This window comes from Chelonia mydas, chromosome 15, assembly GCF_015237465.2.
Source record: "Chelonia mydas isolate rCheMyd1 chromosome 15, rCheMyd1.pri.v2, whole genome shotgun sequence".
Taxonomy (NCBI): domain Eukaryota; kingdom Metazoa; phylum Chordata; order Testudines; family Cheloniidae; genus Chelonia; species Chelonia mydas.
The window spans coordinates 5,952,304-5,972,218 of NC_057856.1; the positions used below are offsets into that span (position 1 = coordinate 5,952,304).

At 47.3% G+C, this 19,915-nt stretch overlaps 1 protein-coding gene across 2 annotated transcripts in view; it reads right to left on the reverse strand.

Moving 5' to 3' along the window:
* AIFM3 (apoptosis inducing factor mitochondria associated 3) overlaps positions 1 to 19,915 on the reverse strand; it is a 117,785-nt gene that overhangs the window by 20,709 nt on the left and 77,161 nt on the right. For both annotated transcript variants that reach the window (XM_037879114.2, XM_037879113.2), the window contains exons 12-18: positions 19,022 to 19,137; positions 18,468 to 18,539; positions 17,383 to 17,446; positions 10,962 to 11,038; positions 8,221 to 8,338; positions 4,691 to 4,789; positions 1,619 to 1,694 (exon numbers count right to left, since the gene is read on the reverse strand). In XM_037879114.2, the coding sequence (XP_037735042.1) occupies positions 1,619 to 1,694; positions 4,691 to 4,789; positions 8,221 to 8,338; positions 10,962 to 11,038; positions 17,383 to 17,446; positions 18,468 to 18,539; positions 19,022 to 19,137 (622 nt within the window). The remainder of the gene's footprint in view (positions 1 to 1,618; positions 1,695 to 4,690; positions 4,790 to 8,220; positions 8,339 to 10,961; positions 11,039 to 17,382; positions 17,447 to 18,467; positions 18,540 to 19,021; positions 19,138 to 19,915) is intronic.

Here is a 19,915-nt window from a genome sequence, read left to right on the forward strand (position 1 = left end):
GCACGGACCATTTGTAAAGCAGGATGCTCCAAGAGGAGGGGCTGGAGGTAGACCCTAATTAAAGACAAAGACTAGTTGATAAGCCAAGCCCCAAAAGGGCTGACTCCAGAAAGATTGCCAAAGAGAGGGGCCGCCTTTGCCTTTAAATTCTTTTACTCTATTCCCTGCTCTTGTAAGGGAAAGAGAGAGAAAAGGAGCTCTCTTTTGTTGGTTTTGCTAGGAGAACCCCTCAGCTGGGGGAGGGCATTAGAAACATCTAGACATTTAAATGATATGGGAATCAAAATGAATCAAAATGATAAAGTTGGAAAGAAACTTTTTTTCACATTATCAAATGGAAACCATTTGAAGAGGGGTCTGGCAGGGATCCACGGGAGCCCCAGCCCCCCCAGTGATATATTTTATTGCACTGACATTGTCAGGATGGAATGTTTTTATGTTTCCAAATGGAGTTTCTTAACATTTTCATTTCATGGGAAATTCTGAAATTTCAGTTTTTTATTCCGATTCAGAATGAAAACAAATTTCAAAGGGTTGAAGTTTCCCACCGAACAGAAATTCCATTTTCTGACCCTCGCTAGTCTGACAGGTGTGAAGAGCGAGCAGGGGGAAGGCCTATTGCGAGTGATAGACAGGGGGAGAAGGAGGAGATCTGGGATGATGCAGTCCATCACTAACTTCTAGGATTCTGTTATATGTGGAGCAACATTCTACCCTCCCCATCACCACCATCAGCCCTTCACTCCCTTTCTGCCCTGTCCCAGGCCCTCCCCTGTGGGCCAGTGGAAGTGGGGTCCACTTTGTAATCACAGTGTTGTCGGGAGAACCCAGGTGCTATGCCAGCCCTTACCACTGACTCTGTGAGGGGAGCACTATCTGAGAGATTGTAATCGTTCCAGAGCCTGTGGCCTCCCAGGGAACTCAAGATGCAAAGGAAGGACTTAGTTTTCATTCTCTCTCGCACTTTTCCTTGTAAAGTGCCTTGTAAACACAACTGAGGCCTCCCCCCAGCCCCAGCTCTAACCACTGAACGTAAGGGGACACCTCCTTCTCCAGTGTCCTCTCAGCATGCCTATTGCACCAGGCCTTGGAGGCAAGATCTGTTAGAAATGCCTAGTTGCAAATCCTACTGGGGCTTAGGTGTGAGGTAGGTGCTGACCTGCTGGGAGATGTCAGGAATGAGGTGCTCTGTGAAGGACCAGCTGCTGAAATGGAGGTGCCTTGTGGACTTTAAAGGTGAGAAATTGGTGCCTACAGGCCAGTGGCAGCTAAATGTTGGATGGAGATGCCTAAAGTGAGTTAGGCACTTAAATCACGCTTAAGAATCTCACCCATTGCACCTAATCCACCCTCCTGCTCTGAGGTCTACGTTGTGCTGGGCATGCCTAGAGAACATTCATTGTGCAGAACAGACTGAACCTAGTGCCCTCATGCAGCATTGGCCTCAAAACTCCTCTGATTTCAAATGCGTCTTTTTATTAATGCACAGCAACCTGAATCCTTGGAGGGGGGAAACCTGATGGCTAGTGACTTCAGCAGAAATATTTCCTTCTACTCTAACTGAGCAGACAGATTAATGTCCATGTTGGGATATCTCAAAGGGAAGAGAAGCACTTACTTGGTGTAGAATGCCACAAACTTCAGTTCATCTAAATCGCCTTGAAAGATGACATCATCAAATCCTTCCCCATGGCCTGAAAAACAGGGGAAATGTCAAAGCAGTGCAGGAGACAGGATTCTGCTCCCTTTGCCCTGGTTCCACATTACACAATCTTATGTGCACACAGATACACACACAGGCAAGCACCTACAGATGTAGACACCCCTCTCCCCCTTTGTGTGGCGCTGCTCTGGATTATAACACATGCCATACGGCGGTGGTCTGTCTTACAGCCACAACCTCTTTTTGGACAACAGTCTACAAACCATACACACCATGTGCTGGAGTTGGCATGACAGTCGTAAAATCCCAGCATTCGTTGCTTAGCCATCTCCCAAATGATTCAGTCATAGTGCTATGGGACGCCACAGTCTGTCCAGCAAGAGCTGGAGTCAGTAAGGAATTAAGTGCATAAGTGTCACTTTAGGTGCCTAAATCCCAGAATCTGGCCCCACTGGGATTCACAAAACCACTGCTCAGCCGCCACCAAACCCTGTAGGCTCCTAAAATTGCTCAGTACCCATGTTTCTGCCTCTGGGTATGTGCACTGCAGCACCATGCTGGGTGTCCAGGGAGAAGGAAGAAGACCTCCCCCATAACTTTTAGCTCAGTGATGAGGGTTCTCAGCATGTCTATAGGAGTCCCTCAGTTCAAGTCACCCCCTATGCCTGTGGGTGGGGGCAAGGAATGGAACAGGGATCTGCCACCTCTCAGGTGAGCGCCTATCACTGTGGTATGGGATAGTCGGATGTGGGGGCTCCCTCAGTGTCTCCTGTTGAAGCTGTTGCACTGAGGACAAACAAGGAAAGAGTCACTGGGACAGAGGGAGTGTGTGTTTTTTGGATAAGATCCTTGCCAAATTCCAGACAGCACTCACAAGCCCCTGTTTGTTCTCAGGGTGAGACTGGCCACATGTTTCTTGACTGCCTAACTTTTTGCTGGGTTGGGAAAAAACTGGCTGTTCTGAAATCTCACCAGAACAGACTGGGAGGGTAGAGGGACTTTTCGGTTGACTTGGTGTGTTAATATTTTGAGCGAATGTGGTGATGACGACGCTTTAGTGATCCATGTGTAATGTTTGCTTAAGACACATTTTGCTTTCATATTCATTGTTTGGTGTATATATTGCAATTTTATAACACTTCTAAATCGTTTTTAATGTAATTTTATGTGAATAAAGGTGTTTTTCATTTCTCTCTCTCTGTCTCTCCCTGGACCAGTGATTGGTTCATTAATTATCCACAGAAGCAGCTAGTCCCTCCTGCCACTTGCGCTGCTCATGCTACATGTCTATTTTTAGCACACTAACACTCGTCAAGCTAGCACAAGTATGTCTAGCTGGAAATGCCACCTTCCAGCACGAGCATAGATGTACCTTGACTGATGCAGGAGGCACTGGAGGTTCAGAATAAGGTTATGAGCATAAGGACCTCAGTGGGATAAACCAACAATATCAGATGACTAGAGAGAGAAGGCATAGCTGAGAGAGAACATAGCAAAGAAACTGACTTCTTGATCTGAGGGCCAGTTCTGTTCTAGCCTTGGTGTACTTCAGAGAGGCCTTGGGGCTCCTCTAACCTATACTTGCTGACTCTGGCTCCAACTGGCCAGTACATGAGTGGAGAACGGCCAGAGCAAAGTAGCACATTGGTCCCCTATGCTAGAGGCTGCAGGGGGTGGTGAAGGAGCCAGCTATTCTAGCTCTATCTCTGCTGGGGATTGCTTCACAGTGAGGGAAATTCAGTGGCTTTCTAGCCCCTTGCTGAGGCTAAATGGGATGAAGAAGAGACTCAGACCCAGAAGTGATGTCCAGATTAGCACAGTGGTTATCTTCCCTATTTGGACGGGCTCAGACCTCTCACCAGTAGAATCTACTGCCAAGCCATTGAACAGGCAAATTTACCTTCACGTGTTGTTCAGATGTTTTAGAATGGGCTTACCCAGTGCTATGTGTGCAGGTATGAAATATACAAATGATGTGGTAACTCAGGCTGGCATTTTGAATTCATGCACAATATGGGTCCCAGGAAAACTTCACATTATAAATACATTTTCCATGATGAAAAAAAAAAAGAAAACAAATCTCCTGTATCATCTGACCTGGGACCACAGAAACTGAAACACCTCAGTCGTCATGATCATATGATTATTTTAACTTGTTTGGAATTCTTTTAAATTAAACCTTAACTCTGAATGTTGTGGCTTTATAATGCTTCTTTTGGACAACACTGCCGTCATGTATTTCACTCGAAATATGCACTCTTCACTTTAACTCCCTGTTAGCATAGTTTTTGTCTGGGAATTCTCTCAGAACTCCTCATGTTCACACATCAGCAGTGCCAGCCATGGGCGCCGAGTCCGTGGGGGCTCCGGGGCTGGAGCACCCACGGGAAGAAAAATAGCAGGTGCTCAGCACCGATCAGCTGTTCAGCGGCTGGTGGGAGGCACTTGGGGAAAGGGGCTGAGCAGGGGCGGGAAGAGACAGGGCGAGGGCAGGGCCTCGGGGATGAATTGAGGGCGGGGCCTCGGGATGGAGCGGGGGTGAAGCACCCACCAGGAAAAATAAAACTCAGCGTCTGTGATACCAGTCATCACAGTCCAGCTACCTCACACCCTCATTGGGTCCAGGTGCCATGCCCAGCTCAGGCACTGCCCCCCGAAAGAGTTTTGGGTGTTGCCTCTCCCCCGAGTCAGATTCAGCTGTCACCCATCACCCCTAGCCAGGTTTAGGGATTGCCCCTACGCCTCAGCCAGGGACAGGCATCTCCTCCCCACTGAAGGTCAGGCCCTGCCCCCAGTCAGGTTCAGCACTGCACTCTCAAAGCCATCTCCCGTTTGTAAATCTTAGGACGCTGGGGTCTCCTCCTGTTCCCACAGTAGCACGTGTGGCATTTTTTCCTAAAGTGCAGACATCGGTGGCTGGTGAGACCCCTCCAGGGAGCTGGGTGTTATCCCCCCAAGACTTCTCTAAGGCTTCTGTCCGGTTCGAGAGGCTGCCTTGCTCCTCAGGCTCACATTAGTATGTCTGACCTGCATATCGTATGCTCTTCCCAAACACAGCCGTCCACAGATACGGGACCGTGTTGATCTCCATGCCATGGGCCAGCATGTTCAGAGCTGCTATGCGGCCTGGAAAACCGAAGAAACAGAGTGTAAGAAAGGAAATCATGTGGGAGTCTTGTCACATGCTCTGGGCGTGGGCAGGCCCAGAGTACTTGGATTGCACCCAGGGCTTTGGGATGGTTTAGAGCCTTTTGCTACCAATTGCTCTAATCACAGTTTAAGTGGAGTCTAAGACCTGGTCTACAGTATGCAGTTATTTTGGAATTAGCTGAGTTACCTTGAACTAAAACTGGTTCTGTCCACACAACGAAACCAGTTTTTTCGATTTAAAGGGCTCTTTACCCCGATTTCTGTACTCCACCTCGGCAAGTGGAGTAGCGCTAAAATCGAGATCACAGTTCCAGGTACTGTGGACGCAACTCAACGATATTGGCCTCCGGGAGCGATCCCAGAATGCTCCCTTGTGACCGCTCTGGACAACACTCTGAACTCCGATGCACTAGCCAGGTAGGCAGTAAAAACCCTGGGAGCTTTTGAATTTCCTGTTTGGTCACCATCAGCACAGGTGACCATCAGCACAGTCCACCATCACAGGAGACCTTTCACCTTAGACTAAAAAACTCCCATCAGACAACCAAGCAAAAGGGACGACAGCAGAAGTTACATGAACCACAATGCTAGCAAGGTCATGGTGAAGCCCCTCAGTTACCTGCCTTCAAAGGAAGGCTGTGTGGCTCTTGTTCACATATAAACCCTTAATCTGCACTTTTAGAGGGTGCCCTCCCACCTCCAAGAAGACTGGCTATCAGTAAGGATAAGATTATGTCACGGAGATCACAGATTCCATGACTTTCAGAGACCTCCCAGACGTTTTCTGCTTCAACCCCAGGATGGCAGGGCCAGAGTTCTCAGCTGCCGTGGGGGGGCCCCAGAGCTCTCAGCTGCCTCAGCAGGACCTGGAGATCCGAGCCACCGCAGATGGTGGGGCCCCAGAGCTCTCAGCTGCTGGGGTTGTGGCAGAGGGATCTGAAGCTGTGGGCAGTGGCACATGCTGGACTTCCCCCTTCCTCCTGCAACAGATCTCAGGCTCTCTTCCCCTTCCTCCCACCCCCCACTTGGGCATCAGTCAGTTCCCTGTCAACACCCCCCGACTCCATTATTTTTAGTAAAAGTCACAGATAGGCCACAGGCTTCCACGCCTGGCACCTTTCACAGATATTGAAAAATGAACAAGGAGAGAGGGGAAGAGGAGGGGCAGTGGATAAAACACTTCTCAAGAACAGAGACCTTTATGGGGCAAAGTATCACTGCCCCTCCCCAAAATCTGTACTGGCACCATGGTGATTCAGGGCTTCATAGACTGAGAATGGCGTTGCTGTAGGTAAAGAAGAGCATGTTTTTAGTGCCGATGCTTGTTTAGGTCATGTAATGATATTCAAATCCTCAAAGCATGTTTAAAACAATGCTAACCAGAGTATTGTGTTCAAAAGGAAGGGTAACCTGGGTGATAGAACTCCAAAAACTGACCACTGGGGCACCTGGCTGGCAGACAGGCAGTGCCACGGTGGGAAGCATGAGAATGGGGGGTGGGGAAAAAAGGCTGATGCAAAAAGGAGAAAGAGGCTAGTGTGCAAGCGGGGAGATGACTGAGTCCTTCAACTTGACTGGGGGGAGGGGGCGGAGTTCCTTTTTTCTGGGTAAACTGTTGAACACTGAGAGAAGCCAAATGTCTAAGGCCAGTAGGTTAAGGATAATAAACGTATTTTTAAATATATCAGGAAGAAGAGGAATTCTAGCAATGGTCTAGGCCACATTTGATTATGTTCAATATGGACAAAGAAGACAGTCGCAGCCAGAACTACCTAGACTTGGTGCTTGAAAATCGCTCAGTTCCCAACACTGAGAACAATTATGAGCCAAACTGAATAAGAGGAAAAATTGAGATAGAAAAATGTGAATGAAAAATAGGAGTTTATTAGAGGGCTAAAAAGCCAGAATTCCACACTCAGGAAGGATGACCACTTGGGCTAAAACCTAACCTGGTTCCGTGGTGAAGTGAAATCAGCATTAGAAATAAAAAAGAAACAGAACTAATGGAAGAAAAGGGAAATACAAGGAAATCAATATCAGTTAGAGGCTATGAAGTGCAGAGAATTGATAAGGGAAGTGTCACAGGGCGGCTGACCCCCTTAAATGAAGCAGATCCGGTGCCCCTGTACCAGTTTGGCCATTTAAGAGGATGAGGCAGTGCTGGAGGCTGTAAAGGAGCAGGGCAGCAGGGCCTTAATGGGGAGACAGATCCGCTGAGTTGGGGTTACCAGCTTCATTCGGAAGAAGGCAGGTGAGAGCTACCAGTTAACAAGAGACTACAGGAGGTCCTCGTAGGAAGCAGAAGGTATTTACTGGGAGAAGGCTGAAGGCAGGAGCAATGCAAGTGGGTTTTGTTGGCTGGTCTCCCTGAGCCAGGGCTGGAGAGGGCGGATGGCAGGAAGAGGAGTGGCAGCAGCAGAGAGAGGTGCCTGCTGGCTCTAAGCCAGAAAGCTGAAGGAGGAAGCAGGCTAGAGGCAGGGGAGCAGCAGAAGGGCTTGCAGCTGACATGCTGGAGAGCTGGACCCAGGGAACAGCGAGAGGGTTGGGGGAGTGAGGGATGCTCCCCTGGAGAGGACAATCTCGCAGCAAAGGGGCTGTGGGGTTCCCTCTGGGAAGAGCAGGGTTACGCTCCAGCTGGAAGGAATGGGGTGGCTGTCTTGGCAGAGGGCCAGAAGGGGACTGACAAGGAGCAGAGATGTAGTGGAAGACACTGCAGTATGAGTCCCAGCAGCGAGGTGAATTTCCTGCTGGAAAGAGCAGGGTTTTAAGGACTACATGCACTGCAGTGATATGGACTATGTGGGGGACTTTTGATTATGGACTGATTTGCACTATGTTTTGATAATAAACTGGCCCCAAGGAGGGGTATTATTGAGGCAAGAAAGCTTGTGTGAAGTTACTGGGGACTCTTAAGGAAGGAAACTGTGCCTGTCATGCCACAGCCTGCTGCAGGAGGGAGCTCCATGAAGGATTGTGCTATGGCAGGAAGCTAAAGGCATCACGGAAAAATTCCTCGCTTGCACAGCTAAGGTCTAGAGCTGTATCTGGGGGCCTAAAGAGGAAGGTGGGCACCTAGTCAGATTTACAACACTGCAATGGGAGTTAGGGACTCAACTAATTTACGTGCTTTATTAAGTTCCACTAGGCACCTATTTGCATCAGTAGGTGCCTAAATACCTTCAAATCTGAAAAAACCCCATTGGGTAAGGACTACTGGCCAATCTAGGACAAACAACCCATGAAGGAATCATGAGGGATAATACTGAACAGTCAAGTGAATGGTGAATAATATATCCCCATTCCCCAACTGCCTCTCTATCTAGCCAGGTCTGGCTGGCCATCTTCAAGATGCGCTTGTCCCTAAGTAGTTCAGGAGCCCTAAAGCCAAGGGACTGAAATACACCCACCATGCATATGTGCCATCTGCCAGTGAGGGATGTTCACCTTCTTGTTGTTACGCAAGGCCAGTGGAAATGTGACAGCATCACCAGCTGCAAAAACTCCTGGGGTGTTGGTCTGCATCATCTGAAAGGAAGCAAGGGGCCATTAGCACTGTAGTAGGGAGAGAGCCTGAAACATAAGCCCATGTATCAGAGACCTGAGGCCTGGGCTAAAGTAGTCAAAACTTTGCTGATATAAAGTTAAGTTGTGAGCAAGAGGCAGGCCAGCTGAGGGGGGAATGGAAAGTCCCGCCATACACTGAGCTGTATCCATTGTCACGGGCATACATGTGCTAGTGTAACTGTAGACATTGATCTGGAGAGCTAGGACCGTGCTTCATTGACAATAAACCTGACCAAGTGCCTTTGCACCTTAATGGATTTTGTGGTCATTGGGCGTTTGCTCGAGGTCTGCTGTGCCAGCTAACTGCGCAGAGCTGGGGCAGCGCACAGAGGGAACACACACGCAGCCGAAAATCTAACCACAAGCACCACTGGTGATTATGCTGCAATTGGCGTTATAAGTTCAGGGTCAGCAGCAGCTTCATGCTGCTGACTTAGACATAGCAACAAACAAGGTGTCACCCCCACAGACTGAGTGTGCAGAATTGTACGTAGCAACTACTCTACCCTTACTTGGATGGCAAGACTCACTGGATTTGGACTATACTGGTCACCTCCATAGGCACGCCTGCCTCTCGCCTTCCCCCACCTCCCAGCACGAGCAAAGCACAGGTCCCGCAAGTACTCAGCTCAGTGGAGTGGTCGGTGATGTCACCATGGTTACAACACTGAGCCAAATCAGGCAAAAAGAATCCAAGTACTAGAGGAGAAGGGAAGGGATGAGAAAGAGAGAGAAAAGAAGTTGCTTCCCCATCTACACCCCAATACATTACTCCCACTTCTCCTTTGCCAGCTGTACCCACATCAGGCTCACTGGATGAAAGGATAGCAGGCCCTGGGCATCTGGAACTCAGCCTCCCCCACAGTCTCTAGTGTCAGCACTACGAGATGTCTTGCAAAACCATACCATGCCATAGGAACAGTCCTAATATCAGTACCTTCGCAGAGACAGTGAACCTGTCCTGTTCCTGCTGATGGTGAACTTTTATACATAAAGATGTCTTTTTACGCTCACAGGGGTCACTAACTAGGTTTGACCCACAACCTTCATCTTCACAGCACAGACCTTTTTCACCTCACCTACAGGAGCAATGGGCGGTGGTTCTTGGGGGGGAAAGGGAGTGTATAAATGCTACTGCTCTCTGTGTGGGCCATGTAGGGAGTCACAATCACACTTTGTTACACAGGATTTGAGAGTGCAGAGGGACACTAGGCAACAAGATTCTAGGTGTGTCTTCCTGTTTATGCGAGCATGGTTCAGATAGCATCGCCAAAGGTAACAATGCTTCTGTGTCGGTTGTCTGTGATGACTGAACCCAGAACCTCCGGCTGTAGAAGCACAAGCCCCTGCCACTTGAGCTCAAAACCACATCACATAACACACAATGAGCAGTACAGCCATAAACCTTGATCCGTGGTATAACTTCTAGAGCAGGGGTCGGCAACCTTTCAGAAGTGCTGTGCCGAGTCTTCATTTATTCACTCTAATTTAAGGTTTTGCGTGCCAGTAATACATTTTAACGTTTTTAGAAGGTCTCTTTCTATAAGTCTATAACATATAACTAAACTATTGTTGTATGTAAAGTAAATAAGGTTTTTAAAATGTTTAAGAAGCTTCATTTAAAATTAAATTAAAATGCAGAGCCCCCCCGACAGGTGGCCAGGACCCAGTCAGTGAGAGTGCCACTGAAAATCAGCTCGCATGCTGCCTTCGGCACACGTGCCACAGGTTGCCCATCCCTGTTCTAGAGGGTCACCACTGCAGAATCTTATTGTTATTGTGGGTTATACACACATCTGATTTGGCAGGCTGCTTTTTGAAGACTGTGTGGCAAAGTGGATGAGAGTTGGCTTGGTCATATGAGAGACATAGACCCAGGTCCTCAAAGGTGTTTCCCATTGAAGTTGATGGGAGTTAGAAGTCTAAATACTTTAGAGGATCTGGGTCCTGGGTTCTATCCTGGCTCTGTGAAATGGGTGCATTCGAGTCAGCCTCCAAGGCTACAGTAACACAGTGAGGGTTCTGCACGGCACAGAAACATTAATAGCAGTTAGAGTACGTTCTGTGAGTAGACCTCTTGGTTACTGGGTGTGTACTTTTGTGCAACTGCCGATACACTCCAGGAATTTGTGAGAAGGGGTGGGAGCTCTCCCTCTCTATTTTTTTCTCATTTTGCGTCCCCAGAATCATTTGATGTCTCAAGCTTTTCACATCCTCATGGGACAGTCCACAGCAGGGGCCAAAATCGCATCCTCTCGCGCAATTTTATTGTGAGTCAATATTCATAAGAATCTATTAATCTTAAACCACTCACTTTGGGGCTACTCAAGAATCCCTTAGCTAAATGACCCCATATTTATCCCACATAGTCTAACCATGCCCTTAGTGAGCTACAGCAATTTTCAAGATACTCTAAAATACACATGTGTAGGCAGATTACTTTGAAAATTTGGCTCTAAACAGCTACTGCACTACAACCTTAACTCTGGATTTGCTCCCACTCCTCCGCTATATGGCTGTCTCCACACCTACCTTCAGAGCCTGCGTAGGGCCTTGCAACAGTCAGTGCTCTGACAGTATTTACCTTGTTGACGACAATGAAGCCTTTGGAATCAATGTTAATGCCGCTCTGCTTCAGAAATCCTGTTGCTGGACTTGCACCTGCCAGAAAGTCAAAGGACGTGGTGTAAGTGGGTCTGACTCCCAAATACTGGCTCTCTCATGAAAACAGATGTCAGAGCGAGAAAGGACCTGCTAACGCCAGCAATCACTCTCCTGCCAATGTCAGTTCAGTTCCATGATACCAGGTGCTGCTCAGTTAACAGCTTCTGTTGGGTCTCACAAATGCAGCTGTGCTGGGTTCAAGTTCAAAGGATGGGGAGGATTTGGCAGAAGCAAAAGTACAGTGGAAATGCACAGACCTAGGGATAAACTAATCAGAATATGTACAACTTGTGCAGCTGCATTTGGAAACCAGGTAACTCTGTTCTTATCAGATGGCACATGGAGAGTGTTCCTTCTGTCCCTGTTTGCCCTCCTCCGCAGTACTGTCCTTCCCTTCCAGACTCCTGTGCTCCAATTAACTCACCCCACTCAATATACAAATTTTAAAAAATATCAGAACAATTTCCTTCGAAAAGTGGAGCTAACACGTTGATTGCCACCCATCCATGGTGATCACCATGCTTGTAGACTATCCCTCCCCCTCTAACCTTTGCCTGGCTTGTACGTTCAAGCCCCCATCCTGCAACGAGTTCCACATGGGCAGAGGGGTCACCTTCATGGAGTGCACCTGCAGGCCTGAGGCTTTGTCCAGGAGGAGAGCACAAGGAGGTGGCATAGCTCCCTGAACCCGAAGCATGGCCATAAACAGAGCACCCAGAGTGCCAGCCATGATTTTTAATCTTAAAATGTTTTTGGTTGTAGCTTTTTAAAATATCGATACAAAATGCAAATAAAAGAGGGGAAATAAAAGCTAGGCCATCTAGACTGCCTAATTTGTACAAAATGATGCACAAGTACATTATGTCAATAGTTACTGCCTAGTTAAATGAGAGAAGGGTTTTGTGGGAGTCCTAGAACAGCGGTCAGGGGGTCTTGTTATGGAAAAGTTTGAGAACCACCAAGTATTGGACTCTACATACTACACAATGAATATTATCATGTTTTAATGCACTTCAAGTTTAAAATTCATAAGGGTGTTGAATTGGGGGAGTCTTATCAATGCTTGAGAATAGTTTTAGTCTGTTTCTCTATCTATCACAAATATTTCAAAAGTGATGGTATCTAAGTGCCAAACAATCATTAAAATGGCAGGTTTCAGAGTAGCAGCCGGTTAGTCTGTATTCTCAAAAAGAAAAGAATCATAGAACAACAGAGTTGGAAGGGACCTCTGGAGGCCATCTAGTCCAACCCCCTGCCCAGAGCAGGACCAATCCCAACTAAATCATCCCAGCCAGGGCTTTGTCAAGCCTGACCTAAAAACTTCTAAGGAAGGGGATTCCACCACCTCCCTAGGTAACGCATTCCAGTGTTTCACCACCCTCCTAGTGAAAAAGTTTTTCCTAATATCCAACCTAAACCTCCCCCACTGCAACTTGAGACCATTACTCCTTGTCCTCTCATCTGTTATCACTGAGAATAGTCTAGATCCATCCTCTTTGGATCCACCTTTCAGGTAGTTAAAAGCAGCAATCAAATCCCCCCTCATTCTTCTCTTCCGTAGACTAAACAATCCCAGTTCCCTCAGCCGCTCCTCATAACTCATGTGTTCCAGTCCCCTAATCATTTTTGTTGCCCTTCGCTGGACTCTCTCCAATTTTTCCACATCCTTCTTGTAGTGTGGGGCCCAAAACTGGACACAGTACTCCAGATGAGGCCTCACCAATGTCGAATAGAGGAGAACGATCACGTCCCTCGATCTGCTGGCAATGCCCCTACTTATACACCCCAAAATGCCATTGGCTTTCTTGGCAACAAGGGCACACTGTTGACTCATATCCAGCTTCTCGTCCACTGTAACCCCTAGGTCCTTCTCTGCAGAACTGCTTCCTAGCCATTCGGTCCCTAGTCTGTAGCGGTGCGTTGGATTGTTCTGTCCTAAGTGCAGGACTCTGCACTTGTCCTTGTTGAACCTCAGATTTCTTTTGGCCCAATCCTCCAATTTGTCTAGGTCCCTCTGCATCCTATCCCTACCCTCCAGCGTATCTACCACTCCGCCCAGTTAAGTGTCATCCGCAAACTTGCTGAGGGTGCAATCCACACCATCCTCCAGATCATTAATGAAGATATTGAACAAAACCGGCCCTAGGACTGACCCTTGGGGCACTCCGCTAGATACCGGCTGCCAACTAGACATGGAGCCATTGATCACTACCCGTTGAGCCCGACAATCTAGCCAACTTTCTACCCACCTTGTAGTGCATCCATCGAGCCCATACTTCTTTAACTTGCTGACAAGAATACTGTGGGAGACTGTGTCAAAAGCTTTGCTAAAGTTAAGGAATAACACGTCCACTGCTTTCCCTTCATCCACAGAACCAGTTATCTCATCATAGAAGGCAATTAGATTAGTCAGGCATGACTTGCCCTTGGTGAATCCATGCTGACTGTTCCTGATCACTTTCCTCTCCTCTAAGTGCTTCAGAATTGATTCCTTGAGGACCTGATCCATGATTTTTCTGGGGACTGAGGTGAGGCTGTCTGGCCTGTAGTTCCCAGGATCATCCTTCTTCCCTTTTTTAAAGATTGGCACTACATTAGCCTTTTTCCAATCTTCCAGGACTACCCCCGATCACCATGAGTTTTCAAAGATAATGGCCAATGGCTCTGCAATCACATCCACCAATTCCTTTAGCACTCTCGGATGCAACGCATCCGGCCCCATGGACTTGTGCACATCCAGTTTTTCTAAATAGTCCTGAACCACTTCTTCCTTCACAGAGGGCTGGTCACCTCCTCCCCATGCTGTGCTGCCCAGCGCAGTAGTCTGGGAGCTGACCTTGTTCGTGAAGACAGAGGCAAAAAAAGCATTGAGTACATTAGCTTTTTCCACATCCTCTGTCACTAGGTTGCCTCCCTCATTTAGTAAGGGGCCCACACTTTCCTTGGTGTACTTGTGGCACCTTAGAGACTAACCAATTTATTTGAGCATAAGCTTTCGTAAGCTACAGCTCACTTCATCGGATGCATAAAGTGGAAAGTACAGTGAGGAGATTTTATATACACACAGACCATGAAAAAATATACATTGTAAGGAGAGTGATCACTTAAGATGAGCTATTACCAGCAGGAGAGTGGGGTGGGGGGAGAGAAAACCTTTTGAAGTGATAATCAAGGTGGGCCATTTCCAGCACATTTCCAGGAATTAACAAGAACGTCTGAGGAACAGTGGGGGGGGGGGGGGGGGGGGGGGAGGGAGGAATAAACAAGGGGAAATAGTTTCACTTAGTATAATGACTCAGCCACTCCCAGTCTCTATTCAAGCCTAAAGTTAATTGTATCCAATTTGCAAATTAATTCTAATTCAGCAGTTTCTTGTTGGAGTCTGTTTTCGAAGTTTTTTTGTTGAAGGATAATCACTCTGAGGTCAGAAATCGAGTGACCAGAGAGACTGAAGTGTTCTCCGACTGGTTTATGAATGTTATAATTCTTGACATCTGATTTGTGTCCATTTATTCTTTTACGTAGAGACTGTCCAGTTTGACCAATGTACTTGGCAGAGGTGCATTGCTGGCACATGATGGCATATCTCACATTGGTGGATGTGCAGGTGAACGACCCTCTGATAGTGTGGCTGATGTTATTAGGCCCTGTGATGGTGTCCCCTGAATAGATATGTGGGCACAGTTGGCAACGGGCTTTGTTGCAAGGATAGGTTCCTGGGTTAGTGGTTCTGTTGTGTGGTGTGTGGTTGCTGGTGAGTATTTGCTTCAGGTTGGGGGGCTGTCTGTAGGCAAGGACTGGCCTGTCTCCCAAGATTTGTGAGAGTGATGGGTCGTCCTTCAGGATATGTTGTAGATCCTTGATAATGCGTTGGAGAGGTTTTAGTTGGGGGCTAGTGGCGTTCTGTTATTTTCTTTGTTGGGCCTGTCCTGTAGTATGTGACTTCTGGGTACTCTTCTGGCTCTGTCAATCTGTTTCTTCACTTCAGCGGGTGGGTATTGTAGTTGTAAGAATGCTTGATAGAGATCTTGTAGGTGTTTGTCTCTGTCTGAGGGGTTGGAGCAAATGCGGTGGTATCGTAGAGCTTGGCTGTAGACAATGGATCGTGTGGTGTGGTCTGGGTGAAAGCTGGAGGCATGTAGGTAGGAATAGCGGTCAGTAGGTTTCCGGTATAGGGTGGTGTTTATGTGACCATCGCTTATTAGCACTGTAGTGTCCAGGAAGTGGATCTCTTGTGTGGACTGGTCCAGGCTGAAGTTGATGGTGGGATGGAAAATGTTGAAATCATGGTGGAATTCCTCAAGGGCTTCTTTTCCATGAGTCCAGATGATGAAGATGTCATCAATATAGCGCAAGTAGAGTAGGGGCGTTAGGGGACGAGAGCCGAGGAAGCGTTGTTCTAAGTCAGCCATAAAAATGTTGGCATACTGTGCGGCCATGCGGGTACTCATAGCAGTGCCGCTGATTTGAAGGTATACATTGTCCCCAAACGTGAAATAGTTATGGGTGAGGACAAAGTCACAAAGTTCAGCCACCAGGTTTGCCGTGACATTATCGGGGATAGTGTTCCTGACGGCTTGTAGTCCATCTTTGTGTGGAATGTTGGTGAAGAGGGCTTCTACATCCATAGTGGCCAGGATGGTGTTTTCAGGAAGACTGATGGATTGTAGTTTCCTCAGGAAGTCAGTGGTGTCTTGAAGATAGCTGGGAGTGCTGGTAGCATAGGGCCTGAGGAGGGAGTCTACATAGCCAGACAATCCTGCTGTCAGGGTGCCAATGCCTGAGATGATGGGGTGCCCAGGATTTCCAGGTTTATGGATCTTGGGTAGCAGATAGAATACCCCTGCTTGGGGTTCCAGGCGTGTGTCTGTGCGGATTTGTTCTTGTGCTTTTTCAGGGAGTTTCTTGAGCAAATGCTGTAGTTTCTTTTGGTAACCCTCAGTGGGATCAGAGGGTAATGGCTTGTAGAAAGTGGTGTTGGAGAGCTGCCGAGCAGCCTCTTGTTCATATTCCGACCTATTCATGATGACAACAGCACCTCCTTTGTCAGCCTTTTTGATTATGATGTCAGAGTTGTTTCTGAGGCTGTGGATGGCATTGTGCTCTGCACGGCTGAGGTTATGGGGCAAGTGATGCTGCTTTTCCACAATTTCAGCCCGTGCACGTCGGCTGAAACACTCTATGTAGAAGTCTAGTCTGCTGTTTCGACCTTCAGGAGGAGTCCACCCAGAATCCTTCTTTTTGTAGTGTTGGTAGGAAGGTCTCTGTGGATTAGTATGTTGTTCAGAGGTGTGTTGGAAATATTCCTTGAGTCGGAGACGTCGAAAATAGGATTCTAGATCACCACAGAACTGTATCATGTTCGTGGGGGTGGAGGGACAGAAGGAGAGGCCCCGAGATAGGACAGATTCTTCTGCTGGGTTAAGAGTATAGTTGGATAGATTAACAATATTGCTGGGTGGGTTAAGGGAACCATTGCTGTGGACCCTTGTGGCATGTAGTAGTTTAGATAATTTAGTGTCCTTTTTCTTTCGTAGAGAAGCAAAGTGTGTGTTGTAAATGGCTTGTCTAGTTTTAGTAAAGTCCAGCCATGAGGAAGTTTGTGTCGAAGGTTGGTTTTTTATGAGAGCATCCAGTTGCACAACCATGTTCAAAGAGGGCTCTCCTCTGTTTCTCTGCATTACAGATCATTTTCCCCCTTCTTTTCTCCTTTTTCTCCCCCCATTTTCCTTTTTTCATTCTCACTTTTCAAAACTTCACCAACTTTGGAAAAGTCAACAGGCAGCAAAAAGGGAAACGGAAGGCTGTCACTTGGTGACTCTTCCAAAGCTCAAGATGGTTTGGAAAATTATAGAGAAGAAAAAGGGAAAAATACTCTACACAACATCCATTCTACCATATCAGACTGTAAAGAAAAAAAATGAATCAAATAAAAAGATCAATTTGAAATTAAATGAATGTTTTCCTGAAAACAAAAATCACATGAAAAATGTTGAGGGAAACATCAAGTTACTATTACCTACCAAGGTTATAACAAGGGAGTTTGACACAGCGATTTCTCACTGTTCTCTTCACATCCCTTTGGCAAGGATCAATTAACCACCAGCTGAAAAGGTTCCCCTTGTTCGGGTGTTGATGGTGGATTTGATGGTTGCAAAGGGCTGGACTCATTGACCCAGGAGGTCCCTACCAGTTTTATGTTCCTATGATTCATGGCTACAATGTGGCACTCTTATAGTGTAGCTATCAGCATTCCCAGCCCAAGCTCTCGCCTCTATCTGGGGAAGCAGAAGCCACATTGCTGCCAAACGCTGAAGCTTTGCACGTTAGGGTTCATTTACCTATGCCGATGACACAGACATCTGCACGGAGGACTTTCCCACTCTTCAGGACAACTTCCTTAAGCTTTAGGGGACACAGATGAAACTCATGGTTACTTTAAGGACAAAAAAAGAACCTAGCAGTACCCAGCTGAGTTGGAATCTCACTCCAGTTCATGAAATAAGGGGAAATGACTCAATTGTAATTCTGCTTCAATGAAGAGATCATCCTGCAGGATTCTCACTCTTGTCTTCCTATTGTAAACCCTGTAGCTATGCAGGATTCTTAGTCCCTAATGACACACAGTGGTAATGCATGATTTATGTCACACCAACCTCTCCTTTGGCTGGTGCTCACCAGCCATCCTAGATCCTAACTGCTGTCCAGACCCCCAGAATTGAAATCTCTCCACAGTAAAATCCAGTCACAAAAATACAGCGGGCTGAGATGTCTGTTGCCCTCACAGACATGCTGGTGGTGTGATGAGAGAATGTGAATTTAATAGAACAGAAGCGAGAAGAAACAATGAACCAGCAATGCAAGTCCGAACCCTACCTCTGACAGACAGACTTCTGGACTTCTCTGGGCATGCACACAAAGGGGGCCAAATTAGGACTGCACGGGCAACTTGATTTCTGGCATTGCTAATTTCTCTGTGCTTTTCTCATGAAGTATTTCATTAACGGATGAGCTAGGCACCCTGATTGCACAAAGGGCATTTGGGCCCTCTGAGTGATGTCACAGGATAAGCCCTGTCTCAGCAGTGTACAATGTGGCATCACCAAAAACAGGAGAATCCCTCAGCCCATAATTACTGGAGGCTCGTAGTGATCGCTATATTTAATTTGAACCCAGTTCACTCTACAGGCTGGGAGGAGGTGGGGCTGGGGGGCATAGCCTGGCCTCCTCGCCAGCTCTCTTCACCCACTTTGGAGTCACAGATGCTCCTAGGATGCAGGTTGGGAATGGTTCCTGCACTCCTTTGAGCTCCTCACACTCTCCCTGTCCTTCCCACACTCATGCACAGGTCAGGCGCAATCTGGCCCCCAGTCCCATTCCCTTAGCCCCACAATGCTCAGCTCCTGTGGAGTACCAGCCACTGTACCTTGCCCTCCTGCTCCCGCAGCTCAGACACTTCAGTCTGCATGTAGAACTTCACCCTGTTGTTTTCAAACATCTGTGCAACAAGAGAGAGACAAAAGTCCTTACGCTCTGGAGCTACCACCAGCTTCTGGTTTCTCTGACTTTTCCTCCACAATCCCATTCCCTCCCTCTTGAGCTACAGCTCTCACCTTGGCTTGAGGGTGCACTGAAAACGGGCTCTCTGAGCATCTCTGCATCTCGCCTGCTTAGTGGGGTATCATAATTTTGCAGTGTAGGAACACAAAATACTTGAGGATATTGCAATTAGGCCAATGGGGGAGGATATGACCAATGTTTTCTTTTAGGTGTCAACCACCATGCATCACTTTATAGCATCAGAACACTGTATTCTCATTTCATACATTAAATAAACCAAACACAATGATATGATTAACTGGTAGTGCCAGCAGGGAGGTAAGACGTACACAGCTGTCCTCCGCACAGCAGGAATCAGGGTCACTGACCTGCTTGCTTGATCCAAAACAATCCTCTAAGAGACTGGTAAGTCATAATCACCTTCATGAGAGCTTGGCCAACCTTCTCCCCAAAGAACTTCATGAAAGGCACTTCTTCCAGCTCAACCACAGACACAGAATGGGCCTTCTCTGTGAGGTAGGCTGCCACCTCCATCCCTGGGGAAGAGAAGCAGGTCAGAGACAGCGCGCGCCACTCCCTGCACTTCAGTGAGGTCTCTGGAGCTGAATTCAAGAGCTGTCAGGTGGTGGCTAGAGATGTGAGAACTTTCAATTCACCCTTTCAGGGCTGGGAACAGCTGCCACGGCATGAGCAGCTGCTTTTGGGCTCAGCAGAAGGATACACTGCAGATGGTATGAAGAACGTTTTCCGCTCGCTCAGTCTATTGTAAGCACTGGGGGCAGGGACCATCTTTTTGTTATACATGTGTAACGTCACCCCTTCCCTCCTAGCACTGTCAGGATCTGATCCTTACTGGGGTTTCTGGTATGACTGCAATTTGAGGACTACTGCTGGTATGAATAATGATAATTGTGGCTCAGCATGACTTGGGTTGCCTCAAGCAGCCTGATTCCCTGTGATGGGAACTGGAATTGCTATTTTGGGATATTAAGTGTATTCATAGGTTGGGCAGAAACCAAACCTTCTGCTCGCCAAAGGGTTTCATAGTGATTGTTTTTGTTCTTCACCCCAAGACCAATTATTTATTTGTGAAATTCTTACAAGGAAGAAGCCACAAAAAGGATTTGAAGACTGAAGTGATGCACTGTAATATACTTAGTAAATGGTCATTGAAAACCATCACTGCTTGCAGTGGTGATGTAGACATGCTGGTCCTGGGATATGAGAGACAAGGTGGGTGTGGTAACATCTTTTATTGGATCAACTTCTGTGGGTGAAATAGACAAGCTTTCAAACTCCACAAGCCTGAAGCAG